The following is a 20,511-nucleotide window of genomic DNA, read 5'->3' on the forward strand; positions in this document are numbered from 1 at the left end:
GGAAAAGAAGATACCAGAAGACTGGAAAATGGGAATAATAGTGCCGATTTTTAAGAAATGCAATAAGCAAAAATTCGAAAATTATAGGGGAATAACTTTGTTGTGCCATACACAAAAAATTTATGAAAAAATACTGTTGCAGAAAATTAGACCAGTACTGGAAGAAGCAGGAAGAGAGGAGCAATGTGGTTTTAGGAAAGGTAGGTCAATGTTGGATGCTATTTTTGTGATGAGACAAGTGTTAGAAAAGAGGTGGGAATACGGAAAAGATACAATGGTAGCTTATATAGACCTACAGAAGGCATATGATAAGGTACTGAGAGAAAGGATATGGGAGAGTATGAGAAAGAGAGGATTGCGTGAGGGAATAGTAGTAAGAATAAAGAACCTGTACGGCATATGTAAAAACAGGGTGAGAATTGAAGAAAAATATACGGAAACTTTTAAAACAGAGAGAGGAGTAAGGCAGGGAAGCATATTGTCACCTTTCCTTTTCAATATTATAATGGATGAAATTATTCTAGAAGTACAAGGAAACAGAGGAGCAGAAGAACTTAAGACGATAGCATATGCGGATGACATAATGATATGGGAAAATAGGGAAGAAGAGTTAGAACGAGAGTTGAACAAATGGGCAAAAGAGGCGAAGAAATATGGTTTAGAGATGAACATACAAAAATGTAAAGTAATGAAAGTAGAGAGAAGGGAAGGAGATAACAAAGACGTGTTAGTTGAAGGAAAAAGACTTGAAAAGGTGAAGAATTTCTGTTATTTAGGAAGTATCATAACAGATAGGGGCACAATAAGAGAAGAGATAGGAAACAGAATATGGAAGAGTGGAAAGTTTTTCAATATGGTGAAGAAGATTGTGTGGAGTTGGAACATTGGGAAAGAATCAAAAGTATTGATGTATAAATCTTATTTCCAACCAATTTTATTATATGGAGCAGAGACGTGGACGTGGGCTAAAAATGATTTAAGCAGATTGCAAGCTGCAGAAATGAAATTTTTAAGAGGGATAGAGAAGACTACAAGAAGAGATAGAATAAGGAACGAAATAACCAGAGAAAGATTGAAGGTAGTTTCACTGCAAGAGACAATGGAAAGAAGAAGAATACAGTGGATGGGGCATGTGAAGAGGATGGGAGATAATAGAATGCCTAGAATAGCACTGGAGAAGGAGGAAAGAGGAAGAAGACCAAGAGGAAGACCGAGAGGAAGATGGGAGGACCAAGTGTGGAAAGACATAGAGAGAAGGGGACTACAGAAAATGCAGGTGGAGGAAGAGGAGACCTGGAATGAGAGACAAAAGTGGAGGAGGATGTGTACGACGACCCGTGGTAACGGAAACGTCAGAAGATGATGATGATGATGACTTTACAAAATACATTTTACAATTAATTATTACAATTAATTTGACAACTAAATATGAAAAATACATATTTTATATCAATCTTAATGACATTTAATTGTTTATAAGTTTGTAACAGGTCAAATTACGACATTTGAATATTCGTGGGTAATTGGCAGACTGTGACGTCAGTGAATCACATGTTGTCGGAATTGAGATTTATTTAATTAATAACGAAGAAATATATTAAACTTTATACGGGAAAAGATTTAATTAATTAAAATGAATTAAACATAACCAAAATTCGTGTTTTACAAAAGTACTAAATAAAATTACGCAGAAAAGCCAATTGTGGGATAAATGACTTGTATATTGATGACGTCATAAAGCACATGTTGCTAAAAATTTAAATAAAAAGCTTTGAAAAAAATAATAAAAAGAAAATAGAAAGACTTAAATTGATTAATTATAGTGAACGTGATAAATTTCGACAATTATAAGAAAAGAATCAAATTATATTTAATCGTGAAGACGCTGATTTGAACGGGAGAGGGGATGAGTATTGTTTTGAGTCAGTATGTGTAGTTTTATACGGAGATTCCTTCTTTTCTTTCTAGACTTGAAGCAAGGAGGTTGTGTTCATGTGGATCCTCCTGGGACAGTAGTGATGAAATTAATAGGAAACAGTATTATGGTGTATTGAAATTTTAATGAGGGATGGGATATTATGTTAGATTCTCAAGTTATCAAAGCAAGGTGAGTGGAATTATATATGTATGGACAGTGTAATATGGAATAAATTGACGTCAAGGTTATTTGGTTTGACTTTTATTTGAGTATCCCATTTATAAAGAAGTGTGATAGGAACTTTAATGGAGTGATATTGAATTTTTTTAACCACTATTCAACCTATTTAAAAAACCTGAGATAGATATAGACTTGTTGTTGGTGACAACACCACAGACATTCAATTTTGATAGTAATTTGGTATTAACTTGGAATAGTATGAGTTAGCCAACACGAAATAATTTACATAACCAATGAGAGTTATTTAAAATTTTGAATAGTGATTGGGAGAGGATTGGGACAGCAAACCGTTTATCTGGAAGGTGGCAGAGTTTCAAGCAGTACCAAGGGGACGCAGCTAGCTTTGGGCAGATTTTGAGCAAGATGGCGACCAACGCCATCCGGAGCAAAATGGTACAGCAACGTGGGACTCGTAACAAAATGGCGCACAACTACATTGGGGCGTCAACAACACTAAAAAAACGACCCGCAGCAAGTTATATTTTCGAAATACGAAATCTTGTAAAACCCTGTAACCAAAAATGAGATTACGAAGAAAGTAGGTTAAAGGCATTGTTCTTTTGAGGCAAAAGACTGAAAGTCATTTCAGTACAACTAGCACTTAAAGCATTTACATTTCATTTTTAGTCAATGCTAATAAGAAAATAAACAGAGCCAAAATGTGGGACAGGCTTTGTATGCTGGGCATTGTTCATCGTGTCTAAGAAAGCCCAACAATCCTAGACACATTGGAGCAATGTTTGGGTCTTCATGGTTTGGTTTTTATTGCATTTTCACACAAAATCAATATTACATTTTGTTAACGATAATTTTTATGTAAATAAGTTTTATGCAACAACTGAAAAATTTAGTTTTGCCACACAAAAATGCTGAGGCCAGCATAAATTAAAATGACAATAAATATATTTCCATGGTGAAGGCAAAAAGGCAAAATAAAATATGACATAAAAAATACCAAGATTGGAATAAATTACAATGCCTACATGTATAAACTTTTTGACATATCTTCTTTAATTTTCGCAACAAGTAAATTCAAAATTGGCATCGGAAATATAATTCACGTGGACCAGAAGTGCTCATACATGTGCAAAGCCATGTGGGTAACTGCTAAGAATTCATAAAATAAAACAAAACTAGAATCCTGTAACAACAACATAACACCAAATTTGTTCATAATCGATTACATTCTAATAAATACAAATTAAAAATAGGGAAACTGAACTACAGACTCTGGATAAAGTTGATTGCTTGAGAAGAGTCAATTAAGTAATTGAAGCCAATAATGGTCATTCATTTAACTAACCACAACAACAAACTAAATCACATTCTGTTTGAGGCCTAGTCAAGTTGATACAATCTGGTTATTGCCTCGAGCCAGCTCTAGTGAAATGACCTTGAATTTTACCACCTGAGAACAATGTTAAACCACAAACACGTTCAAGTCGCCGTTATGTTTTTGTTGTACAATAAGAATGACGGTATCTCATTTTAATGATGTGATGAGTAGGCTACATATCCAAACACCTTCAGACTTTCTTGTAAAGTGTATACTTTTCAGTACTTAAAAGAAGATAAAATACAAAAGGTCTGTGATTTTAAAACTTTAAAATATGATATACCATGGACAGTGTATAACACAATTATTATCTACAAATAGAAATTTAGAAATTAAAAAAACAATTGTCACATGTATTAAAAGACAGACAACACAGTGAAAGTATTTAAAGTCATTGTTAGTGGGCCAAAAAATAAAATGGCCTCCAGTACAACTGAAATTTTGTTAAAATATAGTAGGGATTGTTTGTAAAAATTTCAAAATATGGCATACTATATGATTAACAAGTTTTACAGAAAAATTTACAAACAAATCAAAGGATAATATAGTATCAACATATTCATTTAAATTATCCATCGTCAACAACAAACTTTAAACAAATCAAATTGATCATAAGAAAGTTTTCACTGTTTTATCCCTGTCATTATGTACAGCCTTTTGTTTTACTATATCCTCATTGGACAAAGGTAAGTGTTCCTTCCTGTGGTGTTTGGTGGAGTTCATATTAATTAAAACCAACTACTGTACATACCATTTTTCTCTTCTTTGAAATATTTGTTATTTTTTGTTTAGCTGATAAATCTATAAAACATTGTTTAAGTTATTTGTGGTTCATATCAAAATATAACAAAACTAAACAAATATTTTATGATTTCGAATTATAAATAAGTTATCAATCATTGCTATAGTTTTAAATGATTATAAAAATAATTTAAAATAGAAAGAGATGTATTAATTTTATTACATACAACACTCAAAATATTACACAAGAATACAAGTTTTAATTGAAATAATTGTATATTATTCAAACTGCTTAAGACGTAATATTCCGTTCCAAATTTTGTTTGATATTGGTTTAATCAATGTTTAGACTGGTTCAGAGTTATGTAACTAAATTATTTTGTTACTGCTGCCATTCATTTTTCCTCTTTTAGCAATTTGCCATTTTTATTTTGAATTATTTCCTACATTATTGGAATCTATTTTCTAACTGTCTTCATAGTGTTTTCTTTTATTTCTATTTTTGATTAAATAAGTATTTTTCCCCCTCATAGACCATGACCATGGGGGATATTTACCAAGTAATCATTGTTAAGTTTCATTATTGTAGTAATAATAAAATAATTTCAATGTAAATACAGCTGAAAACATCAAGTACTTAAGAGTTGTTCAAAATTAACACATTCATGACGATGTCTACCCCATCGAGTACACACCAATTTTCACAACTACCGTTGTGTACCCAATCGGGTACACATCGGGCTTTTGTAAAGACGTCTTGCACCTGATGGGGTACACGTTGCTATGCATTTCATTATTACGTTTTTATTGTTTGCCTGTCTTGGTGGTTTGTTAAATGTGATCTTGCAGTTAAACAATTACCTTAGACTATCGTATACCCCATTTGGCACACTATAGCTTAATATTTTAGATACCACTTGGGATACACGGAAGAACATTAAAAGAAATGAAATAAATTTGTTTGTGCAAAATTGCAAACATACATTTCTTGTTGTACTTAGACGTTCAATGCAAAAAATATTAAGATTTTTCCCATTATTATTAAAAAATTATGAAGTAGCAAATAAAAAAGTACGGTAATAAGCCATCATCATAAACATGTTAAAAAATGTATTCCAGATGGACTCAAATACATAATAACAGGAAAATAATTTATTTGACCAACCCCACTATTTATTTAAAACTTCAAAACAATTTTAATTTGGCTATATCCCAGTCCAACTACTACAGATGCCTGTTCTTTTATAACAACTTATCCAAAAACAAAAGGTTTATCTAAAAGGATTATTTGAAGAAGCCGATAAAGTTGATAAAAGCTATTAAACTTAAGTGCATTGCCTAAGATAAAATATAAAAACCTATAAATCTCCAACAGCCATCCCTTTTACTTAGTGAATGAGTATAGTTTAAAGTGGTAAAAACTATAAAATACAAAGCTAAATATTAATTAAAAAAACAAGCTAGTAAATGATAGTGAATTATTACACTCAGAACAACAAACCTTATCTAGTTTGTTTTACTCTTACCATCACATAAAAGTTATGGCACTTGAGTTAATACTCTAAAAATAATACAAGTACATTTTCAAGAAGCAATTGAATTTGAAGTACATAACAGAAGTAGTGTAGTAATAGAAGTCTGAAGTAGTATTCTTGTCTTGACGTACTTCAAACAACTATTTATTTACCATTACAGCTTTAAGTTTGATTTCTATTTAGGTACACTAAAAATACTTGCAGTTTTTGAGTCCTTAAAATAAAATGTTTTCAAATGAACTCGAGGAAGGAATTAGCAAAGGTAATTTTTATTGAAATAAATTGTGCATTGGGATTGTGCACCAGGAGCTCTAAAATCGTGAGTTTGAGGTTGAGTGATAGAGAGGGCTTGATACCTCTAACTCCGCCTCTTTAATAAAAGTATTTTATCATTAAAAAAATTATACTTACAGTTTTTATACAAGTTAAATGTTTCGAAAAATGTTTATGTAAGGTAGCAAATTAAAAGCAATACGATTTTAAGTGCAATTATATTTTTAATTAAAATAAATTTAAAGCATGTGGGTATCAGGACCAATAACAAATACAAATTATATTAAGATGGTCCACCACATCCAAAACCTTATATGACTTCTTTAATGTTTTTTTCCTACATGAGAGCCATTACAAATGTAAGAATTTGTTAAATAAATGTTTTATAATCTTTTGATTTTACATACATCTAAATTATTTATATTGGCATTATAGGTGCTACAGTTTATGGTCAAAAAAACTAGACACAGTGGGTTAAGATTGACCAGCAAAGCAGGAAAGGGTTTCCTCTAGTTAACACTAGTAATTGACAGAACTAAAATGTTTGTAGTCTTGCACTAATTGCAGAGTATTTAGTCTGGTTCATCAAGGAATTTGAGTGATCTCTACGTTATTTTGTTGAAAGGTTAACTGTTTGCTTCGGTTTGTTGTAATTAATGTGCCTTGAGTCATTTAATACTAATAATCAAGGTTATTTATATAACCTCAAATAAAGATAAACTCAACCTATAAATAACGTAAAACTTCTGTTACAGACTTATTAGACATTGTTAGGCTATATCACATTATAAAAACCTATACATTCTGAGATAATAAAAACCTAGATTGAATTTTTATCACTACATTTTTTTAATCATTCAGGGATATTTTTGAAGTATTTACAACAAATTTTGAATATCAAAAGTGTACATGCATGTAGCCAAAAATGTGCTATGTTGTATTGAGTATATTTTAAGCAGAGTTATGAATCAGTGCAACTCTGTTACGAGAGCCACCTGACAAAACTGGCCGAATGCCTACTGGTTCTGTCTTTACAAGGTGAACATGCAGGTTGTGTAAACATCAGGTGTAACAGACATGTTCCATTGAACACTCATCACGCAACTGTTCCGTGATAGCCGGGATGATCTCAAACTGTGTGTCACGGAACCATTACGTGATCAGTATCACTGGTTTATAATATTCTTACTGATTTTATCAATTTATATAATATTAGTGATGTGTGAAAAATAAACATATTTCTAAATTTAATATGTATTTAAATCAGAAACTATATTTATTTGTACAATATTTCATTGTAGGCTAACAATTTTTCAAATATAAAAAAAATTCTAAAATATAAATACTGTGTAAAAATAAATAATAAACAAAAGAAGAAACAACGCGACATTCTGGTCTAGGAGTCACTCCCAATAGCCCAATGTTTATTATTTCCAATTTCGATGTAGCGGTAGAATTTTCCAAATAATTACAACCCCCCAGTTAACTCATTTGAAGCATATAGTTCATACGCTGTAGAGATGGACATACACAAAGGCAGAGATATGTTTTCATCTTCAACTTGTCAGAGAGACTGCATTGAACTCTGGGCGAATTAAATTTTGTAGTGGCTAATTTTAAATATATGAATAAGTTTTAAGGGAAAAATCATATTTTAGAATCAATCAATAATTTATTATAACATTTCTTAGCACATTTTTTAAACATAAGCATAATTCACTTGCAAATTGCAAAAAACCATGTAAATAAATAAAAACTGCAACATCCAGTGACAAACATCTACAATTTATAGGTAGTAGAGAGCATCTCCCTGTTTTGAGGGCACTAGGTAGTTAGAGAGCATCTCCCTGTTTTGAGGGCACGAGGTAGTAGAGAGCATCTCCCTGTTTTGAGGGCACTAGGTAGTTGAGAGCATCTCCCTGTTTTGAGAGCACTAGGTAGTAGAGAGCATCTCTCTGTTTTGAGGGCACTAGGTAGTAGAGGACATCTCCCTGTTTTGAGGGCACTAGGTAGTAGAGAGCATCCCCCTGTTTTGAGGGCACTAGGTAGTAGAGAGCATCTCCCTGTTTTGAGGGCACTAGGTAGTAAAGAGCATCTCCCTGTTTTGAGGGCACTAGGTAGTAGAGAGCATCCCCTGTTTTGAGGGCACTAGGTAGTAGAGAGCATCTCCCTGTTTTGAGGGCACTAGGTAGTAGAGGGCATCTCCCTGTTTTGAGGGCACTAGGTAGTAGAGGGCATCTCCCTGTTTTGAGGGCACTAGGTAGTAGAGAGCATCTCCCTGTTTTGAGGGCACTAGGTAGTAGAGAGCATCTCCCTGTTTTGAAGGGCACTAGGTAGTAGAGGGCATCTCCCTGTTTTGAAGGCACTAGGTAGAGGGCATCCCCTGTTTTGAGGGCACTAGGTAGTATAGGGCATCTCCCTGTTTTGAGGGCACTAGGTAGTAGAGGGCATTCCCTGTTTTGAGGGCACTAGGTAGTAGAGAGCATCTCCCTGTTTTGAGGGCACTAGGTTGAGTTTTGAGGGCACTAGGTAGTAGAGAGCATCTCCCTGTTTTGAGGGCACTAGGTAGTAGAGGGCATCTCCCTGTTTTGAGGGCACTAGGTAGTAGAGAGCATCTCCCTGTTTTGAGGGCACTAGGTAGTAAAGAGCATCTCCCTGTTTTGAGGGCACTAGGTAGTAGAGAGCATCTCCCTGTTTTGAGGGCACTAGGTAGTAGAGGGCATCTCCCTGTTTTGAAGGCACTAGGTAGTAGAGGGCATCTCCCTGTTTTGAGGGCACTAGGTAGTAGAGGGCATCTCCCTGTTTTGAGGGCACTAGGTAGTAGAGGGCATCTCCCTGTTTTGAGGGCACTAGGTAGTAGAGGGCATCTCCCTGTTTTGAAGGCACTAGGTAGTAGAGGGCATCTCCCTGTTTTGAGGGCACTAGGTAGTAGAGGGCATCCCCTGTTTTGAGGGCACTAGGTAGTATAGGGCATCTCCCTGTTTTGAGGGCACTAGGTAGTAGAGGGCATCTCCCTGTTTTGAGGGCACTAGGTAGTAGAGGGCATCTCCCTGTTTTGAGGGCACTAGGTAGTAGAGAGCATCTCCCTGTTTTGAGGGCACTAGGTAGTAGAGGGCATCCCCTGTTTTGAGGGCACTAGGTAGTAGAGGGCATCTCCCTGTTTTGAGGGCACTAGGTAGTAGAGGGCATCCCCTGTTTTGAGGGCACTAGGTAGTAGAGGGCATCTCCCTGTTTTGAGGGCACTAGGTAGTAGAGGGCATCTCCCTGTTTTGAGGGCACTAGGTAGTAGAGGGCATCTCCCTGTTTTGAGGGCACTAGGTAGTAGAGGGCATCTCCCTGTTTTGAGGGCACTAGGTAGTATAGGGCATCTCCTGTTTTGAGGGCACTAGGTAGTAGAGGGCATCTCCCTGTTTTGAGGGCACTAGGTAGTAGAGGGCATCTCCCTGTTTTGAGGGCACTAGGTAGTAGAGGGCATATCCCTGTTTTGAGGGCACTAGGTAGTAGAGAGCATCTCCCTGTTTTGAGGGCACTAGGTAGTAGAGAGCATCCCCCTGTTTTGAAGACACTAGATAGTAGAGAGAATCCCCCTTGTTTTGAGGCCACTATCTCATTATAAGTTTTAACGCGTGTTTACAATATAGGACTAAAGCATTAAATTGCATATTATCTTACTATTACCCAGTTCTGAGTTATGTTCAAAATTTCAAAACTCTAAAGGTTCAAAAAGTTATTTAAATTTGATAAAATATTTATATTTAACAACCGACAGACAAGAAAGAATTATCAAATATATGGCATTCAAAAGTTTTATCCACATATTATTCACCAGCAATGCCAACCAACAAGTTTGATAGGAAGATGACGTTGCAGGCTAAAATAATATTCAAGCTTTGAATGAAACCAACCAATCCAAGTAAATAACTTCATTATATGTTTTATAAGTACTGAAATATGTCATTGATTAATCTTCAAAATATACTCTGTTTAATACAATGTTTATTCTGTATTTCTCTCATTGCCAACATGGTTACACATCAACACTAATGCAATCAGGTTTTTTTTCCCCCTTGGGACGGCCTACTGCCATGCACTTAAGCCTCAAGGGCCTTTTGCGCAGCCCGGAAACACACTATGAGGCTCACCAGTCTACAACTTCAGCAGTTCAACAAACCGCCGAAAACAACCTATCAAGTCCTCCTGGGAAAATTCACCACCCCTGTCCAAACTACCAAAGATGGCATACCGCTCTCTTGCTATTGCAGGGCAATCAAAGAGCAGGTGCTCAGCAGTCTCCTCCTGCTCATTACACCTTCCACAGAGCAGATCCTCCTGAAGGATGCTGACTCTGTGAAGATGCTTTCCTCAGGTGACCATGCCCCGTAATGAGACCAATGACCTTAGAAGACATTGATCTGTTTAATGAGAGAAGGTCCGAAGCCACCCTGGGAGAAGGTGACTGTAATACCATTCTACTCACTCTCAAACCCGGATGCAACCTCCACCTTCTCTCATGCTCCGCACGAATCCATTTCGAGACAACACTAGAGGATTCACACCTTGGAACACCGCAGAACGGTTGAGGGCCCGTCATAATTGTCGCTGAGCCCTGGTTCGCCAGGGCATCAGCTCTTTCGTTCCCAAGAATCCCCTCATGACCAGGAACCCAACAAACGGTTACATTGTTGATTCTGGCAAGGGAGGAAACGGCCTTATAGCAATCCCAAACCAGTTTGGATTTGATCACACAATAATCCAGCGCCATCAGCGCTGCCTGACTGTCCGTGAAAATATTAATCGTCTTGCTCCTATATCGCAGACGAAGATTCTCACGAGCACATTCCATAATAGCTGCGACCTCCGCTTGAAAGACTGTCGGATACGGACCCATAGGGACCACCAGCTCCCTACATGGTCTCACTCCCAGAATTCCAGCGCCTGTGCCGCTTTTTGTTTTAGAGCCGTCTGTGAACCATTCGAGCTCCACTGGTGGAATTACTTATTGACAGACAGAAATTAGGATTCCTATGTTTACCATTCTCTATAGTTATGTAGAGATCGTAGAGCTAGAGTTTCACACTAAATTTCAACCCTCTAGGTCAATTCAATTACCACTTACCATGCATACTGAAAGTCAGATATGGGATTTAATTCAACACCAAACGGTGTGTGAGAGGCTTCACTGAATTCTCAGCCTATTATACTTTAAGCAAATCTTTTCAGCTTGGTTTTATTTTTTACAAAACTTTGTTTTTACTCTAGGCCTAGTTGTGTTTTGTCTGCATAACCTCAAAATCTTGTTCTAATAATTTTTCCAATGCATTCATTTTCTGTTTCCTAAATAGATCCACACATTACAGATATATTTGGCAGACTATGGTATCTATTCTGTACAAGGTCCAATTCAATTGTTTTAGTTTGTCTGTAAATCTGTATCAGTGTAAAATTTATGCTCGGTCATAAGAGCATGTAAACTGATTTGTTTTATATTTTGTAAGACATATATTTTCTAAATAGAGAAGACGTCATCAATTAGGTACAGTATCAAACAATCTTTAAATACAAATGATTACATGGAATTAAAAAAATAAAGTATCAGCTGAATAGATTATTTAATGAAAATGTTTATATCAGTAAAGGTATAATAATAACCTACTTTAACAAAATATATTTAAAAGAGAATATAGTTATTTCATTGAACCCTTTCATTGCTAAGCCACAATATTTTGTTTTGTGTGTTTTACAATTTGTGTGGCTTACACAATACATAAAACTTTACGTGAAATGATATTAATTTAAAAAGTATAAATTATTGATAGCTACCGGTAGTCATTCTTCCCATTGAAGCTTATTTGGACAGTCATAAAAAGTCTTTCTATATTTAAAAAAAGCAGTTAAAATACATGTTCACCGAAAAAGAAAATTGCACTCTCTTAAAATTATTTCTAGAATCCATTAAAATTATCTTTGAAATCAGAGAGTTAGGCAAGTTAATGAACACAATATTCACCTTCATTCATACCAATACCATACTGAGGTTTAATCCAACAAAGTTAGTTCTTTTGTTAAAAAGTGAGCCAACAATAGGGATCCATACACTATCCAACTTGGTCTGGCTAAACTATTCCTACCATGTTTGGAAGTAATCAGTTAGTACAATAAAACTTACAGAGCAAATTCACCACCTGGTCGGTAATATATAGTACAAAACCCAATTCGAAAGGTTTCAGACCTAGGGAAACTAATCATGTTGTGACCATATAGCTTAACTTAGTAGGCCTATATTAGTCAGGGTTAGTAAGTCTAACAGGAAGCATCTACACAGAGTTGGCATCCTTCAGGAGGATCCGCTCTGTGGAAGGTGTAATGAGCAGGAGGAGACTGCTGAGCACCTGCTCTTTGATTGCCCTGCAATAGCAAGAGAGCGGTATGCCATCTTTGGTAGCTTGGACAGGGGTGGTGAATTTTCCCAGGAGGACTTGATAGGTTGTTTTTGGCGGTTTGTTGAACTGGTGAAGTTGTAGACTGGTAGGCCTCATGGTGTTTCCGGGGTGCGCAAAAAGCCCTTGAGGCTTAAGTGCATGGCAGTAGGCCGCCCCAAGGGAAAAAAAAGTAACAGCAGAGATACCAAACTGAAGGTTCAATCAATTTGGATTGGTGTATTCCAATCAATTGGTGTTTTTGATTGGATAAAACTACAAATCTATCCATCCCATTCTGACATCAAACAGTGATATGAAAACATCTGATAAAGTTTGTACTGGATGAGTTCCTTTACATCCTTACTTATTGTCTTCCTTTCTGCATTAAGTAGGGCCTAGTGTTAACCAATATAATGGGCATGTATAAATGATCATGCTATCAAACGGGCATTATATTCAAAATTATTAATTTATATTTAATTGAGCATTGTTGATTTTAAAAATACTAAGCACATAAACTTAAATTATAAGTTTCAACCGGACTTTTCAATTATCCCACTAACTATTTTTACTAATTAAAATTTTAATGCGTAGTTAAATCAAAAAGAACTTACCCATTTCTATTTGTTGCGGGAACTAAAACGTTAGATTTCTGCTTCAATAAACTGCAGGATGAAACAATAAATCTCGTCGAGGAATGAGCCATTATTGATACTTGAAAATCCAACAAACACCGTACTAAAATAAAACGAACCTCAAAAGAATCACGCTGTTACACCGGGAAAAATGTCGGAATATTCTTATTAATTATTCTATTATACTGACAATCAGCGCTCCTGCGGCACTGTAGAATGAAGGAAGAGCGCTGACATAAGCAGTCGACAACTCAGATATATCAGCTGTAAAGTTTCAAAAATAGAAATCAGTGTTGCCATACACGCAGATTTATATTACCCTAAAGAAGGCTAAACACGGATTTGTTTAAATACTGTATTATAAAAGGCTTCACAGTTGCATGAAATTTACATGTATGTAAATTATATATTACATATACTTTTTGTTTATTTGCACAACGCACTATTATACATTGGTAAATAAACTTGTAAAGCCTTTATAGTTAGCTCCATTATATTCCAAATATAGTAATATATATATTCATTCCGAAAAGTTATTGTTGTAAAAATTGTATAATACAACTATAGATTGTAAAAACTAACATTTGTGATAGTATAAACTAACTAATAATGTATACACATACATATATACTAACTAGGAATACGCTAGTTCTTCCCGTATTAGGCTTCGCGAAGTTAACACATTGAGACACTACGTCGCTCGGTAGTGAAAGTGTTGACATAGTATTCTAAACTCAGAGAAGTGTTTAATTGACATTTAACACGTTCAATATCGCAGCTTACACAAGCTTCCGGTTCTTTTGGTATCCACATTTAGATATAACACCGCTCGTTTTCAAAGTGTGTAGCGCCTGGTTCTTGTTTCCGGGTTTCCGCGTGTAAAGGCACCTGTAGATCGAATGAATTATATTTTTGATACCATTGTTGAGTTGCCTTGTTGCACCGACCAAGAAGATATAAACATTTATAAATCTGAGAAGTCTACTTTCCTCAATAACAAGCATCTATTTTCTGTCATTGTAACCTGCTTCCGAGAGACAACAGACAATTTATATCAAAGGTATTTCTGGTGTCATAGTTGAATTTGATTAGTTGCCTCAAGAAATGTGGATATCCGTAGGCCTAAGAATACTGCGTTGTTTAATAACTATTTCTGACTGTTGTATTCTTCAATCTTCTTTCAGTCTAAGATATGTTCTGCTTACCTTAAACTGAAAGTTTGATACATTAATATTATTTATAATGAAAAAAAACAAGATTTAAACTTTTTTGTTTTGTTTTGAAGGCCTACATGATTTGCTGGATGTGTATTTGACAAGGCCATAACCATGCTATAACAGACCTATTGCTACAAGAAGCAAATACTCCATGAAAGCAATTGTAAGCCTGGGACCAGGCAAAAATAATAATCTGTGTATGTATTAAAATAATTTATTCTTCAATTCAGTCAAGCTTTCCAAACATAAAAACAGTCACATACAGACATAAGTCAACTCAGATCCAGAAGATTCACACCTAGTAGGCCTCTCCCCCGATCTGTATAAAAATAATATAGCTCTCTGATGAGTGTCAATTTTATTTTTAACTTTAGCATGTAACAAGATTCAATTTTTTATGATTTATAGGAACTAAAGTCTCTGTATATTGATTTAGAAGTGATAAGTTTGTATTAGTTACTTCCTGCTGGCTATAAGAATGAATGAAAATCCAATCGGTTCAAAGTAGAGGTGCTGTAGTCGTGACACAGTATATTATTTCACATATTATATTGTGGTACCGTACTTTGAAGCTCACCTTGGGCTCTTACTTGAACTTTGTATTTGGACTCTAAAACTTAATTAATCCAACCAGATCCTAATTTATTCTCGTTAAAAACGAGCTGAATTTAAAAATATAGATGAGCTGCTTTGAAAGCGACCTGTGTGAAGAGTTCTTGCACATGGGGGAGGGAGGACCAGGAGCTCAACCACACCTACTGCCACCCCCTCTTTCACTGCTCGATCTATTCCCTTTACAAGACACAAGTGGGAAACGAGTGCTTTGCTTCCCTGCATTGATGTTTTTGAGCATCACGCTATATTTTGTCATTCTCGTTATTATGGAATAACAAATATTATTATTTATGTTAAGTGCATTGCATCTATTTAATATGTTAGTATAATTAAGAAGTGTTTTAGCAAAGGTTGTTTTATTAGCAGCTGTTGTTATTATTACTGGGTTTGTAAAACAGCTGTTAACTCTTTGTTCAGTACACTTTTTGAATAAGGTTAATGTTTTTCTGTAGTACAAACACTTGTGTCCATGTTATATATTTTCTGTCATCCAAATATAGTGCCAATACCAACAATTTTTAGAGATTTATCATATTGTGGTATTTATTTATTGATGTCTTTTTAACACGAATTATTATTACATTACGATTGTAAAATTTGGCAAACTATGGCAACACCAAAAAAGGCAAGTTGTACTTCTGGAAGGCCTCTGAGGGGGCAGGCTTGGGAAATAGTGTACAACGTGTCTGAAAATTTAAAAGAAATGCGAGTTTAAAATAACTTAAAGTATAACCTGGCTGATGTAACAAACATAACCACTGGAGTTGGTACAAAGCCAAACAGATTACAAGACAAGGAAAACAGGCACTTGAAACTCGTGGTGAGCTCTCCTTTTCAACTCCTACGGGAAAAAAGGAGAAAGAGTGAAAAGGATAGAAATTGACAACTGTACAAGAACTTGCATACGCAGAAAAATTCACAAAATATATACAGTAAATAAAAGTGTTTCCAACGTTGGCAAACAATACAGAAAGAATTAGAGGAGGCTGAAATTATAAAATGCGGACAAATTATATACGATCTTGGATTTCATTGGAAAAATGTCAATCCAATAGCAAAATACTGATCGAGAAGTCTGAAATTGTTGCCTGGCGTATTAAATACTTGAGACAAATTTAAAAGTACTGAGAAGAAGCAAAATGTATTGTTTATATCGATGAAACTTACGTTAATGCTAATCATGTAACTGGAAAAGTCCAGAGGAGGTTGGAGTAGTAGCACCTTTAGGGAAGGGAGATAGGATTGTCATTGTTCATGGTGGAGGAGAAGAAGGTTTTGTAAAGAATAATCTTTTAATTTACAATCCCAAATTAAAAACGACCAAATATCGAGATGACATGAACTTAATAACTTTTTGAAATGGGTTCGTGAAAAGTTGGTACCAAACCTACGGCCAACAGCATTGTAGCAATGGACAATGCAAAGTACCATTATGTTGAAGAGGACAGGAAACTAAGCAGCAAAACTTTAAAGAAAGACATTCAAAATTGGTTTTTTTTTCCTTCCTGAGGGAAAAGAACAGTTTGTCCCTGCGCTTAGTCCTAAAAGGACTTTTGCGCCTCCCTTACTTTAATTTTGTGCCCTCAAAGTCCGAGGCTTCTGCAAAAACCTATCTCCCTAACACATGTGCCAAGCCACGAAGCACACGCACAGCCATCTTCTCTCTTCTAAAGTGCTGTACTTTTTCGTGCACGTGCACCTGGGAACTACCTGATCCAAACCTTGTCTTAAAAATTGGTTATAAAGGAATAACATTTCATTTGAGGAGTCAATGGCCACAGCCAAACTACTGGTTTTTGTGAAAAACTCTGCAGTACCTCCAATCTATAAAATCGACACCATAATAGAAAGGAGGTCACAAAGTATTATACCTGCCACCATACTATCCTGATTTGAATCCAATAGAGCTTGGTATTGGGGGAGCAGACAAATATGTGTGTGTGTGTGTGTGTGTGTGTTTGTATTCGTATACAGTATAATAAAATAACAAAGTTATATTTTGAAAATGTTACTTTACTTTAATATTTTAAACGTAAACCTTCAATGGTTTAAAAAGCTTGAACAGAAATAAATAAACAAATCATAATTAAAATTACAACAAGTATAGGCCTATAACACATTTGTTTTTTTTAGGTTGCCTGAAATATATCATTGACGAGCCTTGCACAGACACTAGAGTACAGTAAAATATTATTTACTGAGTACACAAATGATGAATGAGAAAAATGCTGTGCACATGTGAAGAAAATAGAACAGGAATACTGGGAGAGGGACCATACAATACATGAAGAAATGGATAACTTCATTATTTTAGTGAATGTATCAGAATCTGACGACTCCTTTATAAGTGAAGACTCAGATTAGCCTGACTATTACACACTGTCACTGCTAACTTTTGAATATTTTTTAACTTCATTGTTTATTTATAAATACATAAAATTATCATTTAGGTACAACTTAAAAAAATTGTGATGTGTCTGAAGATGATAGCCTCGCTATTGAAAGGCCTCACAAAACAAATAAAAGTTTTAAATACCGTATTGGTTTTATGTTTTTCATGTAATTTAACAGTGACCAATATAAGCTCCATCTACAGCATAGGTACAACTTATATTAATTTATGAACAGTTATGTATTTCAACCCATAATTAAGTTTCAGTTTGTAACACATACCCTATGAGTGGTAAAGTGGCGACTGAGGAGTGAGTGGTTGGTAAGAAATGTGGAGGGGGAAGTAAGTTCGCGCTTCTTATCACTCTCCACATCTCTCTCTCTCTCTCTCTTACTCCCACCCTCCCCCGCACTGTTCACTAAATAGGTCACTTTCAAAGCAGCTCATCTATAGTTCACAGTTTTAGTACATGATTTCAAATTGGGCATAGCTTCATACACTAAGTTTTTGTCCATAGTTTCCAAAAAAACCTGTATCATTAATATGAGATTATATTTAAAAAGTCACAAATTTACCTCATCCTCATGGTTCTCAATTAAATCCTCCTACTAAAATCATATACAGGTGTAGGGAAGTTTGTTGGTGTGGTTATTACGGAGCAGATGTTTTATTACAAAAGTAAATAAATATATACCGTATAAAATATAACAATTAAGGAGGAATCATTAAAAAGAAGGAGGTGTTACAGTAATATCTTGCATAGGTTAAGTTTCTATCTCGAGTCATAAGTTTGCTTTCAATCCTGTAGATGTCCCTCTTTCCTCATAGTGCTGATTGTGTGTTGATCCATATTGCATTTAAAATGTCAGTAATTATCACCTTAATCAGCTTCACATTAAGGAGTCAGGGTGAAGTCAGAAATCCAAGCTCCCATCCATGCAAAATAACTGAATAGTTTATTTTATTTTTAAATTTGAATTTTTGTTCCTTTGAAGTAAAGAGACACACTCATGTTGCCAATAACATTGTGTTTTCGTATGTTACCTTTGTTTCATACTTCTAAATGCTATTTTACACTTATTACATGTAGTGTATCTGTTTTTTTGGATAAGTTTATACTTATTTTACTGTAAATGAATAGTAACATTATTTTATAAAATTTTTTAAAGTAATGCATTTTTTTAAATTTATAAATATATTTACCATTTAAATAACTTATTTTAGTTTATTAAAGTACAATAGAAAATAAATTAAGTTAATTTCTTTACCAAGCAAACATTGTTTATTAAAGATTATAAATTAAATATTTGAACATACAGAGACAAATGCAGAATGAATAGTTATTATTTTTCCTCCGTTGCACAATTATAGCACCAGTGCATGGTTTTCACAATATTTTCTTTGCATGTAGACCATGAACAAGCTGAACACTTGAACAGTGTAAATCTGTTTTTCCTGACAGGGCAGTTGGGTTGTAAGATTGGAGCAAAAGATTTTGAATCTCCGTCACTTTCATCAGACTGTTTAGTGTTCGTATTGTGTGTAGAATGCTCTGACAGAGCATCAGATTCATTGTCACTACCATAAATAGGGGAATAATCTTCTTCACCCTCTTCAATTCAACGAAGAGTAATGCTATCCAAATTATTTACCATTTAAATAATAATAAACTAAATAAAATGAATAGGCAATGATGTTTGTTAAAAGCACATACATACACTAAAATAACAATATCAAACTAAACATTGTATTGACACTAACACGCTTGCAGTAACACAAAACACTAACGGGATCAGTCACATGTGTAGATGCACTAACGTGGTTGGTCCCGTGTAGAGATGGCAACTTACAAAGCGCTGGTTGGGATTTCCCCTAACCCCACAGACACGGATATGGATGAATCATACCATATTTGGCGGAAAAGAATGTGTCATACAGTACTTGATACTTGTGAAGTATCGGAAAGATTTATCATTTAATAAAAACAGTTTCATCAGACCAACTATGTTTGTTAGGTGCCTTCTAACAAGGGGACCTCTCACGGGTTAAGAACAATATTTAATGGGCTATTAAATGCAATAGTTGTGGATTTATTTTGTATTGATCCAATCGGACGGAAGGTATTTAAAATTTACAGGTCATTTACAACAATTTTCTTTAAAAACTATACTGATAATAAGAAGTAGTGAAATAAGGCAAAGCCAGATTATGTTTGCCAGAATTACAAATTTGAATTACTGTAGATGTTTCTAAGAGAGATAAAAAATACCAGTTTCTAATGAAATATTGATCAATTTAGTGAGACGTGTCAAAATTTGCCTCAAGTGATGTTTGAGAAGTTACAATTATAATTCAGTTTGTTTAGAATTGGCTGTTATGCATATAAAATAGTGTAACTATTGGGGGGGGGGGGATGAGGAAGACAAAATCCCCAAGAGCCCTAAAATTACAAAATATTTGTAAAAAGATCAATCTAACTTGTTTGAAGTACAGCAGTTAAATGTTTTACTTCAAATGGGGTATATCTAATTTATTTAAATTTAGATTTATTCCATATCCCCTGGGGTGGTTTGCTCTTCAATCAGATGGATTGCCCCCTCCCCCTGATGCCAAATCCTTATTACACCACTGATATAATTTGTTTGGACATCTCTAAAAGCTGTTACAACTGATCTTAGTTTAACCATGTCTCTCAAGATCAAGAAAATTAAGCTTTAGCCAATATGGACACTCTGGTTTTTTCTATGATATCTAGCCATTGTGAGAATAAGCAAAGTGTCAAAATTTGTCTCACAAACTTTTTAAGCATCTCATATAAAGTATCCAGTGCACAATAGCATTGTCAAAAAATGTAACCCACTTGTTAAATAAGAATTTAACCGGCCTGCTTCAATGAAACTGAGTGCTTCATAGTATGATTGAATTTCTGAACAAAATTCCATTATTTGAAAAAATAAAACTTTATATTCAACCATCGATTTTCTAAATTCATGTTGAGGTCTTCTGATGTACAATTAATTTCTGCAGGGAGATAAAGGACAGAACAGTGCAAAACATTGTTAATAATAATTTAATATGAAACAGATAGATTACATTAACCATAATGCTACATTAACATTTACACTGACTTATTATACAAGTTCAGCTTAATATACAAGCAGCTAGAGTGATGTGGACGGATTTATTATTG

General features: G+C 34.8%; 1 protein-coding gene across 1 annotated transcript in view; it reads right to left on the reverse strand.

Annotated features, from left to right (window-relative positions):
• LOC124364611 (aspartate aminotransferase, mitochondrial) overlaps nt 1-13,337 on the reverse strand; it is a 40,051-nt gene extending 26,714 nt beyond the window's left edge. The window contains exon 1 of the mRNA XM_046820215.1: nt 13,077-13,337. Coding sequence (XP_046676171.1) covers nt 13,077-13,168 — 92 coding nt within the window. The 5' untranslated portion in view covers nt 13,169-13,337. The remainder of the gene's footprint in view (nt 1-13,076) is intronic.
• Nucleotides 13,338-20,511: the final 7,174 nt, after the last annotated feature.

The sequence above is a fragment of the Homalodisca vitripennis genome, chromosome 6 (assembly GCF_021130785.1).
Source record: "Homalodisca vitripennis isolate AUS2020 chromosome 6, UT_GWSS_2.1, whole genome shotgun sequence".
Classification (NCBI taxonomy): domain Eukaryota; kingdom Metazoa; phylum Arthropoda; class Insecta; order Hemiptera; family Cicadellidae; genus Homalodisca; species Homalodisca vitripennis.